A 23,082-nucleotide genomic window follows, 5' to 3' on the forward strand; every position below is an offset into this window, starting at 1 on the left:
ATATAATATGCTGGTTCAGTATAAAATGTAACATTCATCAACCAATATATATATATATATATATATATTGGTTGATGAATGTTACATTTTATACTGAACCAGCATATTATATTTCTGCAGGGTTTCACCACAACTCTCAATTTATTGTGTGGACATTTTAAAAGCTTGCTATATATATTTTTTTTCATAATTATTTTTTTATTATTATTATTTAGGGGTTCTTACCTTCTCGTGGTTCTAGCTTATTTTGCTTAAATTTTTGTTTCAAAACCCCTTGATAATGGCGACTATTTTGTCTGATATTGATGTTAAAAATCCGTAATGATGTGTTGCTCCGGCCATGACCGTTTATTGCTGAGAAGACCTCAATATATTTCTGCAACTGAGGAAAACTTGTAAATGTTATTTAATAAAAGGCTGATTAAGGTTGTATTTTTGCCAGTAGCGCCATCTCGCGGTTTCCGTTTTTAACGCCTTCAAGAGAAATAACAGTTGTTCTGTAATCTCGCGATGTTTCCCAATTCTCTGTCATCCTTGTGGCTTTGCAGAAGGGCACTGAGAGGCCGAAACAAGGTGCCCGGTGAAGTACAAAATCGGCACTTCATTCTTCCAAAATGCTATCCAGACTCGTTTTTCTGTCAGGTATTTGAAGGCTAACATTCTCCGTATCGCTGTAGTAAATAGATATTTTTTAGGCTACTTTCCTTTTTTTAAATTTACATTTGAAACTGACTGAATGTGAAGGGTAAACGGTAGGCCGCGCACTGAGTGCAACATGCTAATGCTAACAGCTAATGTTGAACATTTGTAGGTATTGCTAAGAATCTAGTTAATGCTAGCTTGTATGAATAGTTTTAAAATTCAATTTAACATTGCAAAATGTTTTGTCATCGCTGTCTTTATATAATTATGTTATCGGAATCAACAGCTCTTCACGGCGTGCTAATGTCATCCTATTTACAGCTCTAGTTTAAGGACTTTTTAAAGTGTTTATAATTATTTTTGTATTAGTTTACAACTTTTTAACATTGAATGCCTTCAATCTTATATACGTTTTTTAAGTAATTCGTGTTAAAAGGCCACTAGTGGTTTACTTCTGTTACTTTTGTTCATTATTTTATTTTGGCACTGTCTGTGTCAAGGTGAAACATTGACTAATGGATACTGATAAAAAAAAACTATAATTTTATTGAAATATGATGTAAAATAAGAAGTAAGCATAACTTTGTACTAAGTCACCTTTTCCCCTCTGTTTCCAGCTGGCTCTCTGAAAGGCAGTGGCCCCATTGGAGCAGGGTTTGTATCCCTAACACTTTGCATTTTTCCCCACAAGGTTTTAACACTTATCCAAGAGAAAATGCAGTAAATATGCTTGTGTGTACACTAAGGTGTAGTATCAGTTGGAAATGTTCTTATCATTGTTTATCACTTGTAGCAATTACCATCAATTAGATCTTAGTTGTTCTATATATTATTGTTGTTTTATAAGTTGAGATTTTAGCTCATATTTCCACAAGCATTGCCCACACAATGAATTGATTTGCTGGTGTCTTCTATATCATGGTGTGCAGATGATCCCTCTGCAAAGCAGATTCAGATCCAGAGAGTCTTGATCAGTTCAATGCAGTCAGACCTCTGGCTTTCAATACTGGCACATGTCAGAGTGCTCTGTTGAATGTTGTCTTGTTACAACATAAAATTGTACCCATCAGTTGCTCACTACAGCATATGACACAGTGTTTAGAAAATATGCATTCCTCCTTTTTTTTTCCTACCCCAAGGATCTTTTAATCTTTGCATATTTCATGTCTTACTTCCAAGCCCAGACCATCATACTTTCACAAGCCCAACTTATATTAAACCCTTTTTTTGCTTCTATTTATAAGAAGTGCAGTTTTTATGTTTTATCCTCAGTAAAGTTATTTTTTTAGCATTGAAAAGGACAGTTAATTTAATTTTAGTTTCTTAATACAACATTAAACAAGTCTCTTGTAGAATTTCTTCTTTTTTCACTTTAAGCCTTTGTTGGACAAACAGCTGTTGGATGCTTCAAATAAAGAACTAACCTAAATAAGGCTAGAAGGATGAGTAAAGCAAATTGAAAAACATTTCAATTAGTTCTTTCCATTTTAGAAATGATGGAAACCCAGCATGTTTTAAAGTCTTGTCATTTGTGATTTGTTTTTATCAATTGAAAGTGATGAAAAAAAAAAAGAAATCAATGAATCAGGTTTGGTGTGAAAATTTCAAATTTATTTTTAAGCCTTATTGCGCAGTCTTAAAAGAAATACTACGCCCATAACGTTTTTAAAACTTACTAATCTTCCATTGTCTTTCAGTCTGGTCCAGGCGTCTCGCTCCTTCCAAACATCCTCCCAGAGTCTGGCCCCTGTGCCCCCTCTTCCAGAGAAGGGAGGTAAAGTCCGCCATGGCCTCATCCCAGAGGAGCTTTTCCAGCTCTTGTATCCAAAAACAGGAGTCACAGGTGGGTATTTTAGTTGCACATTTTAAGGTTACATCTCCTTTACTGGGTTAAAAACAAACAAAAAAAAAGCTAAATTATTTTACTAAAATGAAACTGTTTCACAAACATGGCTTGTGAGACTTTTACAGGAGCGATTAAAAACTGCAGCTTGAATATTGTTCACTAGTTCCTGTTATTAACATCTTTATTTTTTCCCCCATCAGGACCATACATGCTAGGCACCGGGCTTCTAGTCTACATGCTTTCAAAGGAAATCTACGTCGTCAACCATGAGACCTTCGCCGCCGCCTCCATTGGTGCCGTCATCATTTATGGTGTCAAGAAATTCGGTCCAAGTGTTGCAGCTTTTGCTGACAAACTAAATGAGGTCCTTATATACTTGCATTTTACACATAGATAAATCCATATCTAGCTCTAGTCTCAATACAGAGACATGTTTAGTCACAGTAATGTAAGAATATACAACCATGAGTATCTGGTGCTACGGATGGAAGTTTGATTCTATGAGGAATTATAAAACGTTACACGATTCATTTAGTAATATAAAGGGTCTTGCTCTCCTCCGCCTTCTTCAGCCCAAAAATACCTCCTCTGCCGTTGTGTTGTTTACTTTTGCAGTTGTTACGTAAGCTACAGTTGCAGAAAACTATTTTTTATAGTTCTTGCCACCATGAGAGCAAGAAATAAATTATTTGCTCTTGTGAAGGGTGCAAAAAAGTAATGTACTTTAAACTAAAGAGAAGGGCAGATTGAAGGCTTTACCTGATGTATTTTATGGAGGTGTGTGGAAGAAGTGAGAGGTAGGGCTTAAACAATCAGAATAATCGTGATTAATCAATTATTGAAATAATTAACTAATTTAGTAATCGATTAATCATTAAATGGAATGTAGAGACTTTAAAACATACTTTTAGCTGACAGAGCAACCCACTTACGCCTGGCATACACTGAGCAATATTTTCAATCGTTGTACAAACTGTACAACAAAACAACAGGGTTTAAAAGTTCACAGCTCTCGATGCATATTCTCCCACTGCACACCCCGACGCTCTGATGCAATCTGACGATGGCTGACTGAATTTCAAACATGTTTGATTTTCTCCCAGACCTTATGATTCCTGATCGGGAGGAGGTCGTGAGAGGCTGATCGTCCCTAGTTACCCTCTGAACACTACTTGTCGCACGATGAGGCTGAAACTCGGCCTGATCGAAAAAATTCTTGCACAACTGGAGAATTGGCCAGAAAAGGGCAAAAAGTCGTGCGGTGTATGCCCAGCTTAAGGAGTTATTATACCAGAATTGTAAAAAAAAAAAAAAACATTAACATTTTGCATTTAAGATAAAAATATTTTCATCTCTATGCTCTATCCAGAACTCCTCAAGTGGGAAAGTTTTAGGTTCGTCTGGTTTAGTTTCTTAAAAAATCTTCTTTAATTAACCTTTTGCTATCTGATTATTAATCGAAAAATAATTGACAGATCAATCGATTAGCAAAATAATTAGTTGAAGTTGAAAGGAAATACGTTTTAGAAGTTTCTTCTAAACATTTGCAGCAGTTGGAAGGATGGACTTGGAGGTTTGCTTATCGGGACTTTTGCCAATTCAGATTAAAATCTTAAATTTTTTAGACAGTTTGTTTTACATTTTGCACAGACTTAGTTTTATCTATGTGCATTTTTTGTACATTGTTAACATATTAATTGGTTTTGGGTTGTATAATAATGTAGTTATTTTTCATGTAGATATCCAGCCTTTTTTATTTGTTCCTATTCTAAGCGGTCCCAAACATTTAATCTTCTTCTATAGTTAACAGCGGCTCTGGTTTAGTGTTTTTCTGTCCTTTAGTCCCCAGTCTTTGTGTTTGTATCTGTTTCTTTAAAAGCTTGACAGGCATTTTTCTAATGTTCCTTTCAGGAAAAAGTGGCCAAGGCCCAGGAGGTGAAGGACATCGCCATGTCCAGCCTGGCTCAAGCTATCGAAGATGAAAAGAAGGAACAGTGGAGAGTGGAAGGAAGAGCGATGCTGTTTGACGCAAAGAGGGTACGCACTGTTTACCTGTGGTCCAATGGATTGTTTCACACGTTTACAGGAATTTTGGGACTGTATTTAGGATTTATTTAGAGAAATGGTTAAAAAAGGGATTTTACCCTGACGGTAGTGACTTATACAATAGTTGGATTCAGTTGCTGAATACTGAGGGTGTCCCGTCCGCTACTAATATCAGTAATTGTTCCCATATCAGCCAAAAAGCTAATGTTGGATTATATCCCGCTGCATCAATAATCCGATATTGGCATGCTGATAGAAAATCTGCTTCTGTAAGATATTGTAACCCGTCGGCTGTAGGGGTGGAACGGTTCACAAAATCCTCGGTTCGATTCATGGTTTCTGGTCACGGTTTTCGGTTCGATTCGATACATGTTGATTGTTACACCGAAATTCCATAAAAAATTATGAAATTAATGAAAAAATCCCCCCAAAAATAATGGATTGTAATTATTTTAAATGATCCACGGAAACCCTGGATCATTTCCGCATGTTTTGCTGCTTTGAATTTAATCATCTGGCGCATGCTCTCTACCATCTCCAAGGGACTCAGAGGGGAGCAGACGAAGCCACAGTGGGGGCTGTAGGCTTTGCTTTGAGCAGCCGGTCTGGAGCGCAGCGGGGGTTGCTGACGGAGTATGAGGGATTCCGGGGTTAGCATGACATGTTGCTGTTAGCATAAACAAAACGTGTTGCACAATGCTTGCACACTTGCAGTTTTATCCACAACTTTCTTTCCGCCGTCATCGTAGGTCACTCTAAATGCAAAGTGGTCCCATACAGCAGACCTATAAAGTGCTGCTGGCGCGTCTTCCAACTCCTGTTCTTTCCCACTCGCCAGTCCGACACAATTCTCTACAACAACTGATTTTTTTCCCCTGCTACACCCGGCTAAGCTGCTTCGCTGCTTCTTCTTCTTGTTTACTACTGGCGGTTGGCTTTGGTCGTGGTACTGCCACCTTCTGCTCTGGAGTGTAATCGCTTCCTCTATGAGAAAAAGGAGCAGCGCATGAACCGAACGAAACACACGCGAACCAAACCGAGACAGTCGAACCGAACGGTTCGGACGGTTTTCATAAATCGTCCCATCCCTAGTCGGCTGATATCACATGGATCAGTTCTCATACCTATTGCTCTCACATTTCTAACATTCTGCTGCACAAAATGAGTAATAAAAGCATGCATAGTTCATTATAATATTGTATCACTGTCAACATCTGTATCAGTCTGTTCTCAAAGATGCAATATTGGTGTCTTATCTGAAACCTAAGTTGTAGTATTGGGACCTCCTCAATACAATATGATTCTGATATCACGTAAATATAAAAGCCTTGGAAAAACTGTAAATAAAGTCTCTGGTAGATGCCTGCACAAACCTTTTGAAATTATTTTGGCCAACTCCATACATTTTCTCCAATATAATAAATTTGTTAAAAAAGCAGCAACACTATTTTTATTTGGAGCTACAAGCTCATCAGATTAAATGCCCGTTTATTTTTTTGATCTCACATTTTCCAGAATAATCCGAATATGTTTCAGAACCGTTTATACCAAAGTTCTGACACCACAAACATCTGATTTTTGTGCTCCTCAGAACAATGTGGCCATGCTGTTGGAGACGAACTACAGGGAGAGGCTACACATGGTGACCAATGAGGTAAAGAGGCGCTTGGACTATCAGATCGCTCTTCAGAACCTGCATCGCCGCATGGAGCAGGACCACATGATCAACTGGGTGGAGAAGAGCGTCATCAGCAGCATCACCCCTCAGCAGGTCAGCCCTGTTGTGATGAGGCCCCCCATTATGGCCGCAAAAATATTTTGAGCAATAAAGATAAGACTCTTTATGGCTGAGGTGTTCCACTGTTATTTATTTACTGTAGTGGCTGGGATACAAGATAAGTGAGACTGAACTAAAATCCAGTTTATTCCCTGCGTCATTTTAGAGGAAACAATATTATGAAATCTGCTTTTAATATTTCAAGTATTTCTAGTAGATTTTGTTTGGTAAAGTGTTCCTTATTTATGTAACTGAAATCACCTAACACGCAAAAACTGAGAAACCTGCTTTAGCAGGAAGTCAGTGGATGGTTGATAAATGATTTACTGATTATTTAATGATCATTTGGTGAGGGAGGGGGGGTCTTCAAAATGACAGTTTTAACTCACTTTCTTAGGAGATATCAGGAGTGATTATCTCAGTAGGTTTAGTTGTTTACAGGTGATTCCAGGAGGCTAATTTTTATTCTCTAAAAGCATTTGATATTTCATGACAAGTAAAGCACTTCTACTTTGATTTACATTTAGGTGGTGACTTTATCTTTGATTTTCCTCATCCCACCTTGGGTTATTGTGTAACTGTCTAATAATTCAGGTTTTTTCTCTTATTTCTTTGTTTACTGATAGTAAAGTCAAGCCCATACATTTGTGCAACATAGTAAGAAGATGACCTTTACTGGCCTTAAGTGCTTCACATTAGTACATAACTTGGGCTACGTTCACACTGCAGGCCTTGATAATCAATTCAATTTTTTTGTGAAATCCGATTTTTTTCACATTGCCGTTCATATTTCCAAATATATGCGACTTGTATGTGATCTCCTGTGTGAACTGCAGTCATACAACACAACTGTCCCGCATGCGCAGTAGTGGACGCAATGACGTCACAGGTCAGCGTGCTCTTTTTTTTTCCCGGAAGTAAACATGGATGGTAGTGCTGGCGCGCATCTAGCGGTCTTTTCCAACTATAAAAACACAATCTTTTCAATATGTTTAAACATAAATACTGCTCTCCGCATCATCATCTGCCATGGTTGTTGTTTTTCTTGCCGCTTCTTCATAGCAAGACGCATAATAGTGACCTTTGTCGGTTACTAATGGCGTTCAGGTCGGATGAATCCGCCGTTCAGGCACAGGTTGCATTTGAAAAGATCTGATTTGTATCGGATTCAGGACCACATAGCCAAGTGGCCTGGGTTGCATCGGTAAAAATCGATCTGGGTTGTTCAGGCTGCCATGAAAAGATCAGATCCAGGTCGCATATGGGCAAAAAAAATCGGATTTGGGTCACTTCAGGCGACAGTGTAAACGTAGCTTTAGTGAGAGATGTATTTTTTTATTGCAAGCTCTAATTTCTCATCTTCTCAGTTATGGTTGCAGATTGTAACGGTTAATGTGATGAGAAGCTAAAATGGTTCACTGATGCATAATGTTGTGCTGATAATGCTCAAACTAACAGGAAACAAAGAATCTGTGTGTAAATGCTGGCTTATCAAAATAAAAGCAGCATATTGAGATTCGAGTTTGAATCAAAACTAAATGCATGTTTTATTTTAAACATTCATGCGGGCAGGATGATGTGTATAAATGGAACGGGTCCAGATTAAGATTCAAAACTAATCCTTGAGTTTTCCCATATATACGTGTGTGTGTGTGTGTGTGTGTGTATGTATGTATGTATGTATGTATATATATATATATATACCGTATATGTATTTTACAAACAGCTTTAAATATTATGTATTTTTCATTACACTTCTGTCTATTTTTTTTTTTTTTTTTTGCGTTAAAGCAGATCTAACTCCAGTTGCACTAAATACCAACCTAGTAACTAAATGGCCTGTTATCTTACTACTAATTCTGACCGTAGTTTTCTGTTCTGATTGTTTTAGAACATGTAGCTCATTAAACACAAAGTGAACGGGCTGTGCTCAAATAACTAGAACAGTAGTGTTAAAAAAAGAAATCATAAAATTCAAGTCTGGAAATGAAATCAAGAATTTTAATGATATGAAACTAAAACTTTTAAGAGTTTTACCTGAAGATCTGCAGGCCTCATTGCACCTGTTGGTTTATAACAGGACAACAAGGAAAAGACTGAACCAGTGTTTTTGTTTGGCAAGGTTGCCTGGAGAAAATGTCCTCCTCTCTTAGGACACAGCAAATAAACGGGTGTTTTGTTTTATTATAAAATATAGAATTTAAAGTACTGTTTGAAGTTGGACTTGGACAGATGAAAAAACACTTTTATCTTGTTTTTTTTTCTTTTCTTTTCAGGAGAAGGAGAGCATTACCAAATGCATCGCAGATCTAAAGGCGCTGGCTAAGACCACCCAGGCCAAAGCAACGGCGTAAACCTCCATGACCCTGAAGAAGACTACTCAGACCCTCAGCTCATAGTTTCAAAACGAGACGTTGCATTTCTTTACGAAGAAATAATTTCTCAGTTGTCTCTTTCAACGTTATGGGTGTGTACAGTATTTACACGTCAGATGGTAAAATAAATGATTCTCTTATTCAACCTAAAGTGCGAGCTGGTGTGTTTTCTTTTCATTTCCTGATCAAGCGTTGCGCTGTTTGCTGTATTAGCTGTTCACAGGTGTAAAGGAACTGTTTGAGCTCCATTATTGCATAAATAGGGAACAACCCTTAAGACCTTTGATATGTCTAAATGCGGCTGTATAAAGCTGCCCTTTGGAATCATAATGAGTCACAGCGTTCTGCTCTTCAGACTGACAAATCAGGAGCCCCCCCTGATCTGTCACACCTGTAATTGCACTTTGATCCTTGAGCTTTCGGGCGAAACTCAAGAAAATTTTCAGAGCCCTCGTCCTGTGGATCAGATGTTTGCTGCAGTGAGACGCGTCGGAGGGGACTAATCGAAAAGGAGCGATGAATCCGTAGCGAAGCTGAAACTCAAGAGGTGAGGACTGGATGGTAAATGCCATGTTTTGTCAGTAGAGGTTAAAATGGGAGAACAAATAAAGCCGTTATTGGTGGCAGACTTGCTTCCTGTTTCTAAGATTATAGATGGATTTACTTATACAGAAAATGGCTTATCGCTTAAAAGGAAAAATCACTTTAAATCTTATATTAATTCGTTATGGAGGTATCGAGTTAAAATACAGGAATTACTCTTTTTTTTAAAAAACATTTTTGTTTTTAAATTCAAACGCTTTTTAATGCATAAAAGATTAAAATTCTGAACAGTTAATTTAACGCTGGTCTGCTGTCGCCCTTTGCAGTCATCAGGAAAATTGGCTCAGTCCACATTTTCGTTAATTTAAACCCTGGAATTATAACCAACCCTGCAACTGATTAACTTAGTATTGCCCTGGCAGGGCCAGCAATCTCTGGATTTCTATTCTAAGCTTTCTTTGATACGTCTTTACTTAAGAGTTGACTAAAAAGCCTCTTAAAGGTCTTTAATTCCAGCCAAAGCAACTTAAGAAACAAGCTGCTGTTTTTAAGAGAGAAAGTATTTTATTACCTGTCAGGGTCAAGCAAACTACAAGGTGCCTCTATCTCAAAATATAGTATTAGTTACAGAAATAGTTTAGGGGCAATTAAAAGTACATGGTTCAAAGAAATACAGAAATCCTTAAAAAGATTTTCAACTATCAGCAGGTTAAAATGTTCACCTGGTGTGAAGAAACACTATAAAATGTTAAAGGCTTCAATGAGATTTATGAGTTGGGGTGTGTGTAGGGAGGGGGGTGTTATTTAACCAGGCGGCGCAGAGGGTGAAACACCTTAGAGAGCTGATGACTGTAATGATCTCTCAATCTCATACCTAGATCTAAGTTATGAGATACAAAGGCAGCTGGTTCAAATGCAGTCTACTAAAAGTAGTCTGTTAATTTTACCAAAGTACCAACCTAAACTGACAAGGAATCTGTGGAGGAAACGAAAGAGTGATGGCAGAGAGGTCTTCCAACCTCCAAGACTTCATTATATAACGAGAAACACATAAATCAAAGTTGTTTTCCCAATTTATGCATATATTCTTTTAACTTGATGCTCCCTTTTCAAGGTTATATTACCGGTATTTAAAGAGATTTCTGTTTTGTTTCCCATCAGGAGCAGATTAAACACACAGCAGATTCTAGCGAGAAAGAGAAATAAAGTCTAAATCTTCTGTTCTTTATACAGAGGTCACTGGTTGGAGTAAATTCCAAGTTATCCCTGCAGCATTGAAGTTTGAACCCCAGTTGATTCATAATGTTTGGAAACAGCCGTCCTTTCTCCTACTCGGGGTAAGTTCATCCAGCAGGAATGTTTGTATGTACTAACATCCAATTATAATGATCCAGAGCTTTCCCAAACTCCTTAACCCTGCTGATGGGTCAGCTTGCAATTCTTTATGCCTCCCTTCCAAGAAATCCAACCTTTCCAGCGTTTATATCTTTAGGTTTGATGGAAATCAGAGCTTTTCTTTCGATGTCCAGACTAGACCACTTTCAGAGAAATGGTTTTGACCACTTTAACCAGACCTGGATCATTCAGATATCCTACATTTTAGAGGATGGACCAGTGTCGGACTGTTTTTATTTGCAGTCTTGTATTCAATAACTTATCCCCATTCAATCTGTTCAATCTTTCATATATTACTATAGGTTTTTAGTATCCACAGTGGGGTTTATTTTCACACAACTGAATGGGTTCTGTCTGCTCTTTCCTGCGTTGTTTTCCATTTCTTAAAGATATGACCCTGTTTTTATAAGCTATTAAACCTGGAAACATGTCTGCTCTTAACCTTTGGACTGTCTTCAGGTTTTAAACCTGCTGTAGGATATGCTGTAGTGCTTAAATAGGAGGAAGTGCATAGAAAATGTTTGAAAAAGTGAAGATAAATCAGTTAAAACTATTAGATGACTGTAGAAATAAGTCTACCTACATGGAGGTCAAATATAAAGAAACTATTATTTTTTTGATGATATTGAGGACAAATTTGATTAAAAAAATACTAATTATTTTGTAATTTGCCCAAGCTCATCAACTGAATCACAAACACTATTTTATATTTTACCATTTTCTCCTATTTTCTTCTTTATCAGGGGTTTCAACTCAGACGACTACTCCCAGAGGAGAGGCTTTAGCCAAGATGAGCCCAAAGAATCACTTTTTCAGAGAAACAGCATGTCCAGACCTAGTGGGAGATCCATATACAGTATGTCCACATAAAAGCCCACCCCTTTCTAATTATTGTCAGCTATGTTTTTGGTTGGAAAAAAAAAGGAGAATCTTTCAGGCTATTTTTTTTTTTTTTAGTGCAGAGAAAGGAATATTCCGAGACACTCAACAGGAACTCAGAAAGCTTTCAAGTCAGAGTGGAGGTAGGATATCTGAACCTGTGTCGTGATATACTCGTTATAACCGCCTCAGTCTTAACCTCTCTTTATAAAATCCTCATCCCCCCCCACAGCATTTGTTCATCTGCGATATTGATGGCCAGGAGGTGAGATCGGAGGAAGACTGTGTGGCCAAACTCAAGCGCCTTGATGGCAAAGGTCGCCTGTGGCCCCAGGAGATGTACTTAGAGATAAAAGGAGCCTATCTAGTGCTCTGTGACATCGAGACTAAGGTTGGTGATAGACAGAATAATAATTGATTGAAAACTTTGGTAAATAGAAGTTAACTATTATAACAATGTATCAATTATCATAAATGTAAAGGCACACTACTCTGAAGTTACTTTGTCTGGAAGCATGAATGTAACTTTTTGGGGGGGAATGGGGGGGACATGTTCCCTGCACTTTTTCAAACGTCCGTTTTGGTCCCATGCACATTTTACTGTCCAGAAACAATGTTACAGTACACAGACATTCATCGAGCACTAGGACCAAGCAGAAAACCGCAGCTCAAGTTGAAGTTTGCTTCCCTGAGTTTAGAACGTCCACAAGCTCCTGATTGGCCCACAGTCTTTTCTTGTGTGATTGGCTGTCACCGCTGTTACTCCTGAGAAGCTCACTTTACAAACATCTGATGCGCCACTAAATCAGGTCTTTGATTGGATACTCAAACACGCCGAAGTTAGTTATATTAAAAAATACTTGCGTCCCCCCCACTTCTGAAATCAAAATTTCGTCCATGTCTGGAGGCTGGTCTGATGTAACATATAGAGGAAGAGCAAAATAAATCTAGAATCCAAGTTAAGGGGACATTAATGTTGTCAGCACACTAGACAAAAGCAAGCTGCTGCTAATAATATGTATTTAATTTACATATCAGCACCATGTTTGACCACCTATATAAAGGAAAGACCTTCGGGAGTTTGCTTTAAAAAAAACAGCTGTGACCATAGAAAAATAGATAATTTTTGTCTCTGGTACTACTTACATTGTTAATCTGAAGTCCATTATCCCATTTTATGAAAGATTGTTTTCATCAGATGAAAACATTGAATACAGCTGCAGATCTTTCCAAAGACTGTCCAAGCAGATTTACCCCAAATGCAACAAAGTGTCACCAATCATTAAAGTGCAACCTGAAAACAGCAGAAAGGGATAGATAAAAAGATAGAAAAAGGAGAAACGGTTTCAAACCTCTCCCCCAGAGGTCGCATCTGTAAGTGGGCCGAGTACAGAATCCTGTGGAGCCATATGTAACCGCATTGTGTCATGGAAACATATAAAGCAGAGAATCACAATATAACTTAACCCAAACTGAAAATAGCACCTTTGATCTAATTTATGAATTTATATGTATAATTCTGCTGAGCAGAGACTGCCAAAGATTTGTCTGCGAGAATTAGGATTCCTTTATCTTCAGCTCAGGCTCAATAAAGACATTAGTTAACATTAAAGGTGTACAGTCGCAAAAATTTTTTAAGTCTGTAAAACAGAAGCAAAATATTTAGAAACTCAAACATTTTCACTCCAGCAATGACATGTTCGAGCTATATTAAAGGGAAAAAATATTTCAAATCTAGACTGAGAACCGGTTTTTATGTTTTAAAGTTCATGAAGTTTACACAATTTTAAGAAGTTTATCTTTTTTTGGGTTCGTTTTAAAGAATGTAGTTAAACTTTTTACAAGAAGTATACACATTTATTTACTGAAGACATACAAGAGCCAGAGGAAACACAAATAAATTTCGGCCTAATGGGGGAAACTCAAAGTGCTGCTGCCTTTTTAAATTTAGAAATAGGCAAAAATCTATTAAATTAAGTGTAGGTAGCCGTAATTTGAGAAGTTAAATAAGATTAGTTGCCAATGGCATGAGCTTTTTACTCATAAAATTAGATAATCCGATAATATGCACTTGAAATAAGAGAATGCAATTGTTTTTTCTTATTTTAAATGTAAATTGTCTTGTTCCATTGGAAAAGTGTCTCACTTACCTCCTCAATTCAAGAAAAAAAAAGAAAAAACATGTTTAGATTTCAATTTTTTGCAGCATAAAAAATTCGTTATTTAAAGGACACCAGTCTGTGTTTGTTTGTCTCTTTGAGTGTTTTCTGGACACTTCCCACTCTGAGGAGACCTCAGGGAGAAGCCAAACCACATTGGAGAGGCTAAATACAGCATCTCCTCTGGCCTGGGAACATAAACTCACCCCCATGATCAGACCAGTCTGCTATAAATTAAAGATAAAAAGGTTGTTTTTGTTTTTATCACACTGGTCTTACCATGGCAGTGAGTTTTGGTTCCCAGTGAAGCTTTTATCCGTCAGAAATACTTTTTTTTTTTTCAGGAATTTTCTAACTTCTAATTATGGATTAAACTGGTTAAATTAATTTGTCGCCACTCATCCTGATCATGCAGGCAGAGTTGGATTCGATCCCTTTGATGGGCATCAAGAAAACCAGCGCAGTGCTGGACAGCTGTGCCTACAACTCTCTGCTGACACTAACTGTGCAGGAACCTGTCAAGCGTCTTCCTCAGGTCTTTATGTTCCAATGTGAGGAAACAGGGGTGAGTTTTCTGGCATTTTACAAGAACCCTTTACTTTGACCCCCCATCTGGGTCCAGAATCTGAAAATCAACTGTATACAACTGTTAACCGTACAGACTGTCGGGTTATAATAAAAGGGAGGTCCTTCTGTTTTATCAGGCTGATGTGATTAAGGCTGATCTGGACAAGATACTGCAGAGAGTAGGTGACATAGATCCTCGCAGAGTGACACCGGACTTTAGGTAAACAAAAACAAGTGAAAACATGAACTAGGATCCAGTTTCTGAGAAGCATCAAGCAGTGACATCAGTGTTGATGTTTCTTTTACAAATGATCTTGAAAATATCCTCAGTCGGGAGAATTCAAGAAGCTTACGGCAGAATGGGCCCCGTCCCTTTCAGCAGGATTCAAACCTACCCCCTCCGGACTACGTGGGCCCTCAGAGGCAAAACAGTCAGCAAGGTAAGCTCAAAGCGAGGGGAGGGACATAAGGATTGTAGAGGATTAGAAAACAAAAACTTCAAAGAGATCCAGGAATAGGGCAGTCAGGTTGTTAGTAATGACAGCAGATACAGGATTTGCACACTTCACAAATCTCCAAGATGAAACATGGTGGTGGCTGCATCATGATGTGGAGATTAGTTCCCTTTCTCCAGAGATGCTTGGTGGAGGTTATGGAAGCGGGAGCTGTTTCTGATCTGTAGACGTCTAAAAGTTAATTAAAAACATTTTAGAAACAAAACAAAAGAAAATCGACAACAAACTTCATTTAATGTGGGTCAGCATGGAGATGTCATGAAGAACTATTGAAGGATTTCAGAAGCCAGAAAGATGCGCCCGGGTTTTCTTAGTGTGATTTAATAAATTTTATTGCCAGTGATTTTTGTAACGAAATAAACAAGCAGAAACCGTAGCACAGGCAATATGTGGGGTCGTTTAGCTCTCCTATAATCAGTCCACAGACACAGTATATTCCACACATCTGAAAAGACAGCAGTGTTTCTTTCCTAAAATCCAGCCTTCCCCCTAAAAAAATAGTATCTATAAACTCACTTTGAATGATTGATTTATAAAAAAATAAAAAATCAATTGTTTAATTTAAAAACACTGTGCATAATCTGGACCCTGTGCAGTTTGTGTTTTTATGTCTCACAGATGAGCAGAGTTAGAAACTTTCCCATGGTTAAATTAGCTTCTTTAAACATCTTGATCATAACTGGACGTGTCAAACTCATTTTTCTTCAATGTTTACTACAATCCAACCTCCCCTTTTAATCAAAACAATATTAGAACAAGTGATTTAGGCAACAATGTGATAGATTTGTGTTTATTTTAACTAATAAGACACCGAGCGTGAAAGTAAACTTAATCCTCTCAGATTTTAAGCATGCATAGGTGAGATTAGTCATAACTTTAGGTTAGCACAGGAAAGGAAACAAAGATATTGTCATGGCGTTTAGGAGGAAACTACAAAAGAACAAAAGCATATTAATTAAAGGTCAAACCATAATATTTGTGCTCTGTCATCTATATCTGGGCACTTTCACTGATGGCTAACCAAATGGGGAAAAATGGGCTCATCAGGAAAGTTTCATTTTCATACCAACCCAACCATAATCGCCATGTTTCATTATGCTTTTATTGAATCTCTTTTATCATTTCATTGGTGTCATGGTTCAGTCACATATTTTTAAAGATCAGGAATGCCTTAAATCAAATGTTTTAATGATCATCCACTCTGACTGGTGAGCCACACCACTCTTCATTTCTGTAGGCAGGTAAAGGAGGATTGTACCATCCGGCTTGCTTCCAGATGAGGATTCTTGTTCCCAAAATGCAAAGAACAAACTTAGAAAAACAAATTTAAATAAAATGAGATATAGAGAATTCACACATATAGATACAAATGTATTCTAACAATCAATTAACTTTGTTTAACTACAATTCTCATTTACTAAGTTGATTTAAAAATGGCATCCTTTGAATAAAAACATTCTCTGTGCTTTTTAACCTTGTTTTCATATAGATTACATGCCTGACCCACGTCCTTATTCTCCCCAAGAAGAGATGTCCCATTATTCAGACAATCGTGATGCAGATATGGCTTTTCAGCAGGCAGAGATGGCAAGAAGCACGGTGAGTGCTGTGAACACTCCACATACCCATCAGTTTGTGCTAAAGGATTTTCCAAAACTTCTGAAGCTGTTTTCTAAAGATAACCTAGCTTAATACTTCTGCTGCTTACTTTACAATGCAGCAATATAACTGCAATAACTTGTACAACTTGTACAATAAACGTGCAATCACTATTTAATACCTTGTGCAATAACTATATATATGAATATATATATATATATATATACAATGCAAATATATATATTTTTTGTTTATTATATATATATATATATATATATATATATATATATATATATATATATATATATATATATATATATATATGCACCTTTTCCTCTTTTTGACTATTGAGCCAGTGTGACAAGTACATTTTTCAGTGTGAGATCAATAAAGTCTTATTTTTGTTCCTTTCCTCAGGAGATTTTTAACCACATCATAGCAGATTTGGAGTTCTTCATCGGCAAAGTGACTCAAGCTTTAAATGAGCCTCAGCAGAAATCACAGAAGAGCAAGAAGATGATTTCCATGAAGAAAAAGTCCAAATCAAATGGTAAACTTTCGTCAGAGATGGGGTGTAGATAAAAGAAAAAAGCATAGACCCTGATGAGTTTATGATGGGACTGTGTTTCAGCTGCAGCACCGCCGCTCAATCTGCCACACTGGCAAGAGTATGCCTCGTATCTCCAGAAAATCAAATATGGATTCAATCTGCTGGTAAATATTAGTTCAGTTTCTAGAAATTTTAGATGATTTAGAAAGAATTTGGCTGAAGGAAAATCTGTTACTGCTGTGGTGAAAATCAAAGTGGTGCTTTTTTCATTACAGGCCCAGCTGAATGGAGCTCTGAGCAACCCCAGCGCTGCTGAATACGTGCATTTCTTCTTCAATTATCTGGACCTTGTAAGATCTTCAGACTCTAGGTATTCCCACTGTTATGTATTTTTCTGTCTGGGTTGTGACAGTGCATGCTTAATCTCTCCACAGACATTTCGTCACTACCCCCCTGATCTTCCTTCGTCAATTGTCTCCCCTCTGCTGACTCAAGAGGCTGTGGAGATGCTCCATCAGGTGCTGAGCCCCCAGGAGCAACAACTGTGGCAGGCTCTGGGAGAGTGCTGGGCCATCCCAAGGTAGGGAAACTTTTACAAGCATCTAGTTCTTTTTTTATTTCCTAAAGCCTGTAAAAGATACAAGCAATCACATAGGTCCTTGACCTGCCACTCCCAAACCTTGGGCGTATGCATCCAGCAGCATATCGGTCAACACCGGTCAGAGTTCAAGTTGAGCTGTGACAGCAAATCCCATAATGCTTTGCATGAGATCTCTCTGCGTAAAGCATTCCAGAATATATCTGCCTCTACTCAGGCCTTACTTTTTTTTCCAATACTCTCAGCCATTTTCAAAGAACCGTGCTGAGCTTCAGTGACTGTCTGAAACCATAGCTCATCCCAGATATATGTCTGAAAGTGCCCATGTGCAGAAGAAGATAGCTAACGGGAGGAGCACATGGGACGGCCTTACATAAACATATCACCAGAATGATTGACAATTAGAAGGACCACTTATTTAGATGATCCACCTGGAAATAAAAGATAGTCCTCTATACCTTTAACTAAAGCAACTAAAAGCTGGAGAGCTAGTGTCCTTGGTTCTTTGCCGCCTCCTGGAAGCATTCTTGGGGTATTATGTGTAGGTTTATCCATCCTCCATGTTTTCTCCATTTGTGGACTAAATCAGGTCCTGCAGCATTAATAATTCACAGTCGCTTACTAGAAAAATAAAAGTCAATGACTGTTTCATCACTCATCTCTTCTTAAACAGGGAGATGATGTTTTGCTTTTTGAGATCTTTCAGCCTACTTCATGTTGTCAGACAGGTTCCAGTGGCGTTGGCTTGAGGGAGTGAATTTGATCCAGCTTTCCAAAAATGCAATTTATACTAGTTTCTTTTAGGTTGGGTGGTTTGATATGTATTATTCCTTTTAATAGATCAAATCATTTAACAACTATGTTTTATTTTTTTACACAGGCTATTTTAGTCTAATAATAACATTTATTTGATCAGAAATACCGGGATTATGCATGTAAAACTCAAAATATATTTATTAATCTCCCTAAGGAAAAAATATTCTCTGTAACCAAGGAAGAGCTGAACCATTCACGTCTCAGGTCCCATAAAAAATAATAAGCCAATAAAAGGGACAATAAATGTAAAATTAAAATGGTATAAAGTTCCGATAAAAATAAGGGTTACTTAATAGCAGTGTCCTTTCAGCACTAGTAGTTTAAACACAGTATCATATTAAACAGTGCAAATGAACATGATGTTAATAATAATGACCTGTTTCTCTGACATATACACCATAGGCTTGGTATAAACGTTCGAATACAGCAAACTTTTCCACTGAATCTTTGAAATATCAGCTTCTTCCTACAGTATAACTTTATGTTAACATATCTAACAATTTCTTATAATGTCTTGTGGAAGGCTTTACTAATCCTATTCAAGTTTTCCAATTGATTTTTTTCCTTGAGTTTGGGCTAAAAATACTTCTTTCTTCTTCCAGGTCTGAATGGCCGGATAATAATGTCCCCCCTTACATCCCGGATTTTTATGATGGCTGGCAGCTCCCTGCACCCCTTCACCCACCTCCTGCACCTCGTCAGAACCATCCATTGAGCAGAAACAACAGCCAGCGCTTTCCACCAGGCGGACCGGGAGAACCAATGGGCAATGGCCAGGGCTTCTCACCCAGAGCTGTGCTGCGACGGCCTGAGGAGGTTAGGGCTTATCTAATCACAAAGGGAAAACATGTCAGCAATCACAGGGTGTCGACCGCTTCAACAACAGATCCAGTTGTGCTTTAGAACATCTGATTCACCTGTTTCCAGACCGCTATAAAACTCCCTACAGTATGTTTTTACATAAGAGTACGACCCTTTAATCATTTAAGGTTTTAGTTATTTCTTTTAACTTTTTACTCAATCACAGCTACGGTTTCCCCCACCTGTTACATGATACTGCACTGTTTGAGGAGACAATGGAAATGTCTTTCGTTCTTATTGTGTTGTACTTTGTGCCTTTTATAGCCCATGTCCAATGGTCCAATAAGCTCCCCTCCACCTCGGCGGTGAGTTTTATCAGCAGCAGTGTTGCATGCAGCCAACATTTCCTCCCTTCTCTCCGTGTTTTTTTCTCATCTCAATAATGTGTTGTTTTCCATGGTTTCAGCCCGACCGAGCCTCCGCTCTACATGCGTGTCATGTACAACTTCTCAGCAAGGAACAGCCAGGAGCTGTCTGTCATGCAGGGAGAAATGGTTCAGGTATGAAAAAAACAACTTGATCTGTTGACATTTTGTTGCACATATTTTTACTTTTGCTATTACTTTAGTTATAGGATGGATTATATGTTCTTTATACCTAGCAGAGGTATTTGTTTTTGCCTCTAGAAGAGACCCTTAGTTGCTGTTAAGAAACTGCAGACATCTGCAGCTGAAAGAATTCAATTAAGAACCTAATGGAAGTGTCCCAAAGTTAAATTCTTTCCCCTTAATCAATCTTAGCTTTTATTCTTACAATGGACCACAGCTAAAAGGGTATAAGTCTAAGGTTCTTATTTCCTCACTTACAGGTGATTCAGAAATCTCGTCCATGGTGGGTTGTTCGAAACAATCGCAACGAGGAAGGTAGCATTCCTCCGAACATTTTGGAGCCAATTGATAATGAGCCATCCATGGACGACCAGGAGGTGAGCCAAACGCTACGGAGGAATAAAATGAACACATTTCACACATGAGAGCTTATTCTCCTCACTTTGCTTCACAGTGGGACTCACGCGGCCACGTAACCCTCAACTACAACTCCAGCCCAGCAGATGTGAAGGCATGGCTCGAGTACAAAGGTTTCTCTAAAATGTAAGGACTTGTTTCTCTGACTTTAAGATATCTATTACGTCAGTAAGATTTTTGTTGTTTTGTTTTTTTTAATAAAAAAAAACCCCACCCAACTGGAATCTTCGTTTTCCCACTTCTCTTGCACAGCACGGTCTCCAGCCTTGGTGTCCTGACTGGAAGACTGCTTCTGGGGATGTCCAAAGAGGAGATCAGGACGGTGTGCCCAGAAGAAGCTGGAAAAGTCGCATTCCAACTTCAATCTGTGAAGTCATCCCTTGCAGTAAGTTATGTTTGCTCATCTAAAGAAAGGCGAATAGCTATGTTTGTAGAGCTAACAGTGCTTTAGCTCACTGTAATAACCCTGGGAAAAGGGAAAGCCATGCAGTTTAATAGCGATGTGCACTGATTGGCTCTGTTTGGTCAGTTTTATTGCTCACTATTTAATATCAGTTTGAGGCTTTAAAACAGTCTAAATCTGTACATATACCTGTAAAAGGAAGATAGGGGAAAAAGCTAATAATTTATTGCGCATCTATAACCAAACAAACTGCAAAAAAATAGAAAATCTTTCCTACCGAGGAGCAATCATGATTTCTGTAGAAACACATTATTAATCCACATTAACAAGAAGAAAATGTTATAGATTTATGCCAGCAATGCATACAAACTAAAGCTATATTTAAGTTTTAAGCATTACTGAGAAAAAGATTCAAAAGAATCAACCGGAGCTAAAGATTAGCTGGCGGTGAGGCCCTCAAACCGCATAGAGTTTAAGCTCATTAAATGTAAGAATAACAGTGGAAACATGAATAATGTGACTTCAATGGATGGTGAAAAACAAAAGAAACTTTACCAGCTATAACAATTATGGCTATATCCCAACAGAAAGGTTTTTTGTTTGTATAACTTAATGTTTGTTAATCAAAATATGTACATTAACTTACAGGTAATGGATATCATTGTGATAACATTAATATTAGTTTCTTTTAAGCAATAATTTCATAATTATTTCAAAGAGTTGGATAATCACTGCTGGTAGTCAGAGCTTCGAAATGAGAGAAAAATATTTAACCATAGCTTTTTCAGATAAAACACAAATGAGTTAAGTTAGGAAGAGCTGATGATCCCCGGCTCAACACTATTCAGGTTTTTCTCCAACTGTGATCTCTTAACATTTATCTCCCTCTCTAAACATCCCTCTTACCGTCTGTGGCGGCTTGAGAAAAATACTCCTGATCCAGGCAATCCACCAGGTTGTCAAAACAAATAGACTTTTATTTGACTTCATATTTTCCGCCAGGGACACAGAAATAACCATTAATAATTTCACTCAAACTGTTTAAATTGTGGATTTTTCTCTTTTGAAATAAAAAAGAATAATGCTAGAAGTTAGACGCTACACTGAGAAAAAGCTGCAAGAATGAGTATTTGTAACTTTAGCAAGATTGCCAAATAAATTGACTAGCATTTTATATTATTTATGAAACAAAAGCCTTCTAATATGGATTAGCCTATCTGCACATGCAAAATATACCTTAAACAGTCTCATATATTTCTATTAAAGTGTTGAGAAATTAGTTTTTGTCAGAACTGTAAAAGGAAAACTGTAAGCTCCCCAGTAGAGAGAATAATCTGTTTTTCCTTTAACCCCTCTGGTTCTATCAGATTACATCCCAGCATGTATAAAACATCTGTGCATCATTAATTCGTGTGTTTTTGTCTTGCAGCTCTCAGATGAGCCCTCACAGATGTACAACAGCCGCTACTGACAACAGTGACGACTGGGATTCTGAAACAGCAGGACTCCATGGCAGTTCTGACTCCAAGATCATCCGTTCTCACTCTCAGCATTTACTGACACTCATCCTATTCAGTTTATTTTAATTTTAGAAAGTTTAGACTAGAGATCGACCGATATGTGCTGAGATCCCAGATATGTGCAGCTGATATTTTTGGCCCGGTTCTTGGAGCCAATATTTTTAGTATTTTTTTTTTTTAGATGATTAAAAATAACAAAATGATAACAAACGATACACAGGCCTCATTTTAAACTACATTAACTAATATACACTTACAAACATTTTCACCCAAATTTTGAGATTTATGTAATATTATTACAAAAATTCCCATTTACTTTGTTTATTTTGATAATTTTCACACAAAACTGTTAAATAAACCTTTTTTTTTATTTGATATGGCTTATTTATTTAAAATACATAATTGTCAGGTTTGTCTATTTAGAATTAAGAAAGTATACTTATTCAAAATGAATACTAATTAGCGTATTAATTTCAAAAACCAAAAGTTTATTCGTTTGAATTGCATAATAATTAGGTTACCTTTATGCAATTCAAACACCACACTTTATGTAATTGAAATACTCAATATATAAACCTGATTATTATGTATTTCAAATAAATAAGCTTTATTATATAGATGAATATGAATCGTTGAAGGTTTATTTAATTGGTTTGTGTTGAAAGGAAATAAGAAAGTAAATGGGAATTTGTTATGTAATAAATTTAACTCTTAAACTTTGAGTGAAATATAGCAAAACATATTAACAATGGAGATCAAATGGAGGGATGGCATTGTGCGCTTCACATGATCTGAGGCTATGGCTGCTGAATGTAAGAAATGACTGGTGAACGCATGCATGTATCGTACATGCAATACCCGTATATGCAAACAAACTTATATCTCCCAAGAATATCGGTATGTATCTCTAGTTTGTTCTGATTTTGTATAGCATATGAATAGCAGTAATCAGTGTGGATATAATCCATTTTCTTTTTATGTGTTAATCACAGCTAAGCTTTGTTTTCAGCCAATCAGCACCTTTAA

At 37.4% G+C, this 23,082-nt stretch overlaps 2 protein-coding genes across 2 annotated transcripts; both read left to right on the forward strand.

Annotated features, from left to right (window-relative positions):
• The first annotated feature begins 514 nt into the window (after positions 1-514).
• atp5f1 (ATP synthase, H+ transporting, mitochondrial Fo complex subunit B1) lies at positions 515-8,837 on the forward strand. The gene is made up of 7 exons (XM_015381294.1): positions 515-642; positions 1,260-1,296; positions 2,340-2,485; positions 2,689-2,852; positions 4,400-4,525; positions 6,126-6,305; positions 8,588-8,837. The coding sequence occupies exons 1-7, from the start codon at positions 615-617 to the stop codon at positions 8,663-8,665; spliced, it is 759 nt and encodes a 252-aa protein (XP_015236780.1). The 5' UTR covers positions 515-614; the 3' UTR covers positions 8,666-8,837.
• A 1,626-nt stretch (positions 8,838-10,463) lies between these two features.
• On the forward strand, positions 10,464-22,410 carry LOC107088865 (epidermal growth factor receptor kinase substrate 8-like protein 3). Its single transcript, XM_015381310.1, has 19 exons — positions 10,464-10,566; positions 11,368-11,480; positions 11,582-11,646; positions 11,736-11,894; positions 14,078-14,227; positions 14,367-14,449; positions 14,560-14,669; positions 16,234-16,343; positions 16,761-16,893; positions 16,975-17,057; positions 17,169-17,243; positions 17,328-17,473; positions 18,910-19,123; positions 19,433-19,473; positions 19,575-19,668; positions 19,977-20,093; positions 20,171-20,259; positions 20,386-20,518; positions 21,966-22,410. The coding sequence occupies exons 1-19, from the start codon at positions 10,532-10,534 to the stop codon at positions 22,005-22,007; spliced, it is 1,992 nt and encodes a 663-aa protein (XP_015236796.1). The 5' UTR covers positions 10,464-10,531; the 3' UTR covers positions 22,008-22,410.
• The last annotated feature ends 672 nt before the right edge of the window (positions 22,411-23,082 follow it).

Source organism: Cyprinodon variegatus, unplaced genomic scaffold (assembly GCF_000732505.1).
Source record: "Cyprinodon variegatus isolate N-32 unplaced genomic scaffold, C_variegatus-1.0 Scaffold231, whole genome shotgun sequence".
In the NCBI taxonomy this organism is placed as follows: domain Eukaryota; kingdom Metazoa; phylum Chordata; class Actinopteri; order Cyprinodontiformes; family Cyprinodontidae; genus Cyprinodon; species Cyprinodon variegatus.

Excerpts from the sequence above, each read along its gene's own strand:
- atp5f1 (XM_015381294.1), top strand. The coding sequence starts at position 615 with ATGCTATCCAGACTCGTTTTTCTGTCAG. Across the intron at positions 1,297-2,339 it reads AGTGGCCCCATTGGAGCAGG|TCTGGTCCAGGCGTCTCGCT; the intron begins GTTTGTATCCCT and ends ATTGTCTTTCAG. Across the intron at positions 4,526-6,125 it reads TGCTGTTTGACGCAAAGAGG|AACAATGTGGCCATGCTGTT; the intron begins GTACGCACTGTT and ends TGTGCTCCTCAG.
- LOC107088865 (XM_015381310.1), top strand. The coding sequence starts at position 10,532 with ATGTTTGGAAACAGCCGTCCTTTCTCCTACTCGGG. Across the intron at positions 17,244-17,327 it reads TCTTCAATTATCTGGACCTT|ACATTTCGTCACTACCCCCC; the intron begins GTAAGATCTTCA and ends ATCTCTCCACAG. Across the intron at positions 19,669-19,976 it reads TGCAGGGAGAAATGGTTCAG|GTGATTCAGAAATCTCGTCC; the intron begins GTATGAAAAAAA and ends CCTCACTTACAG.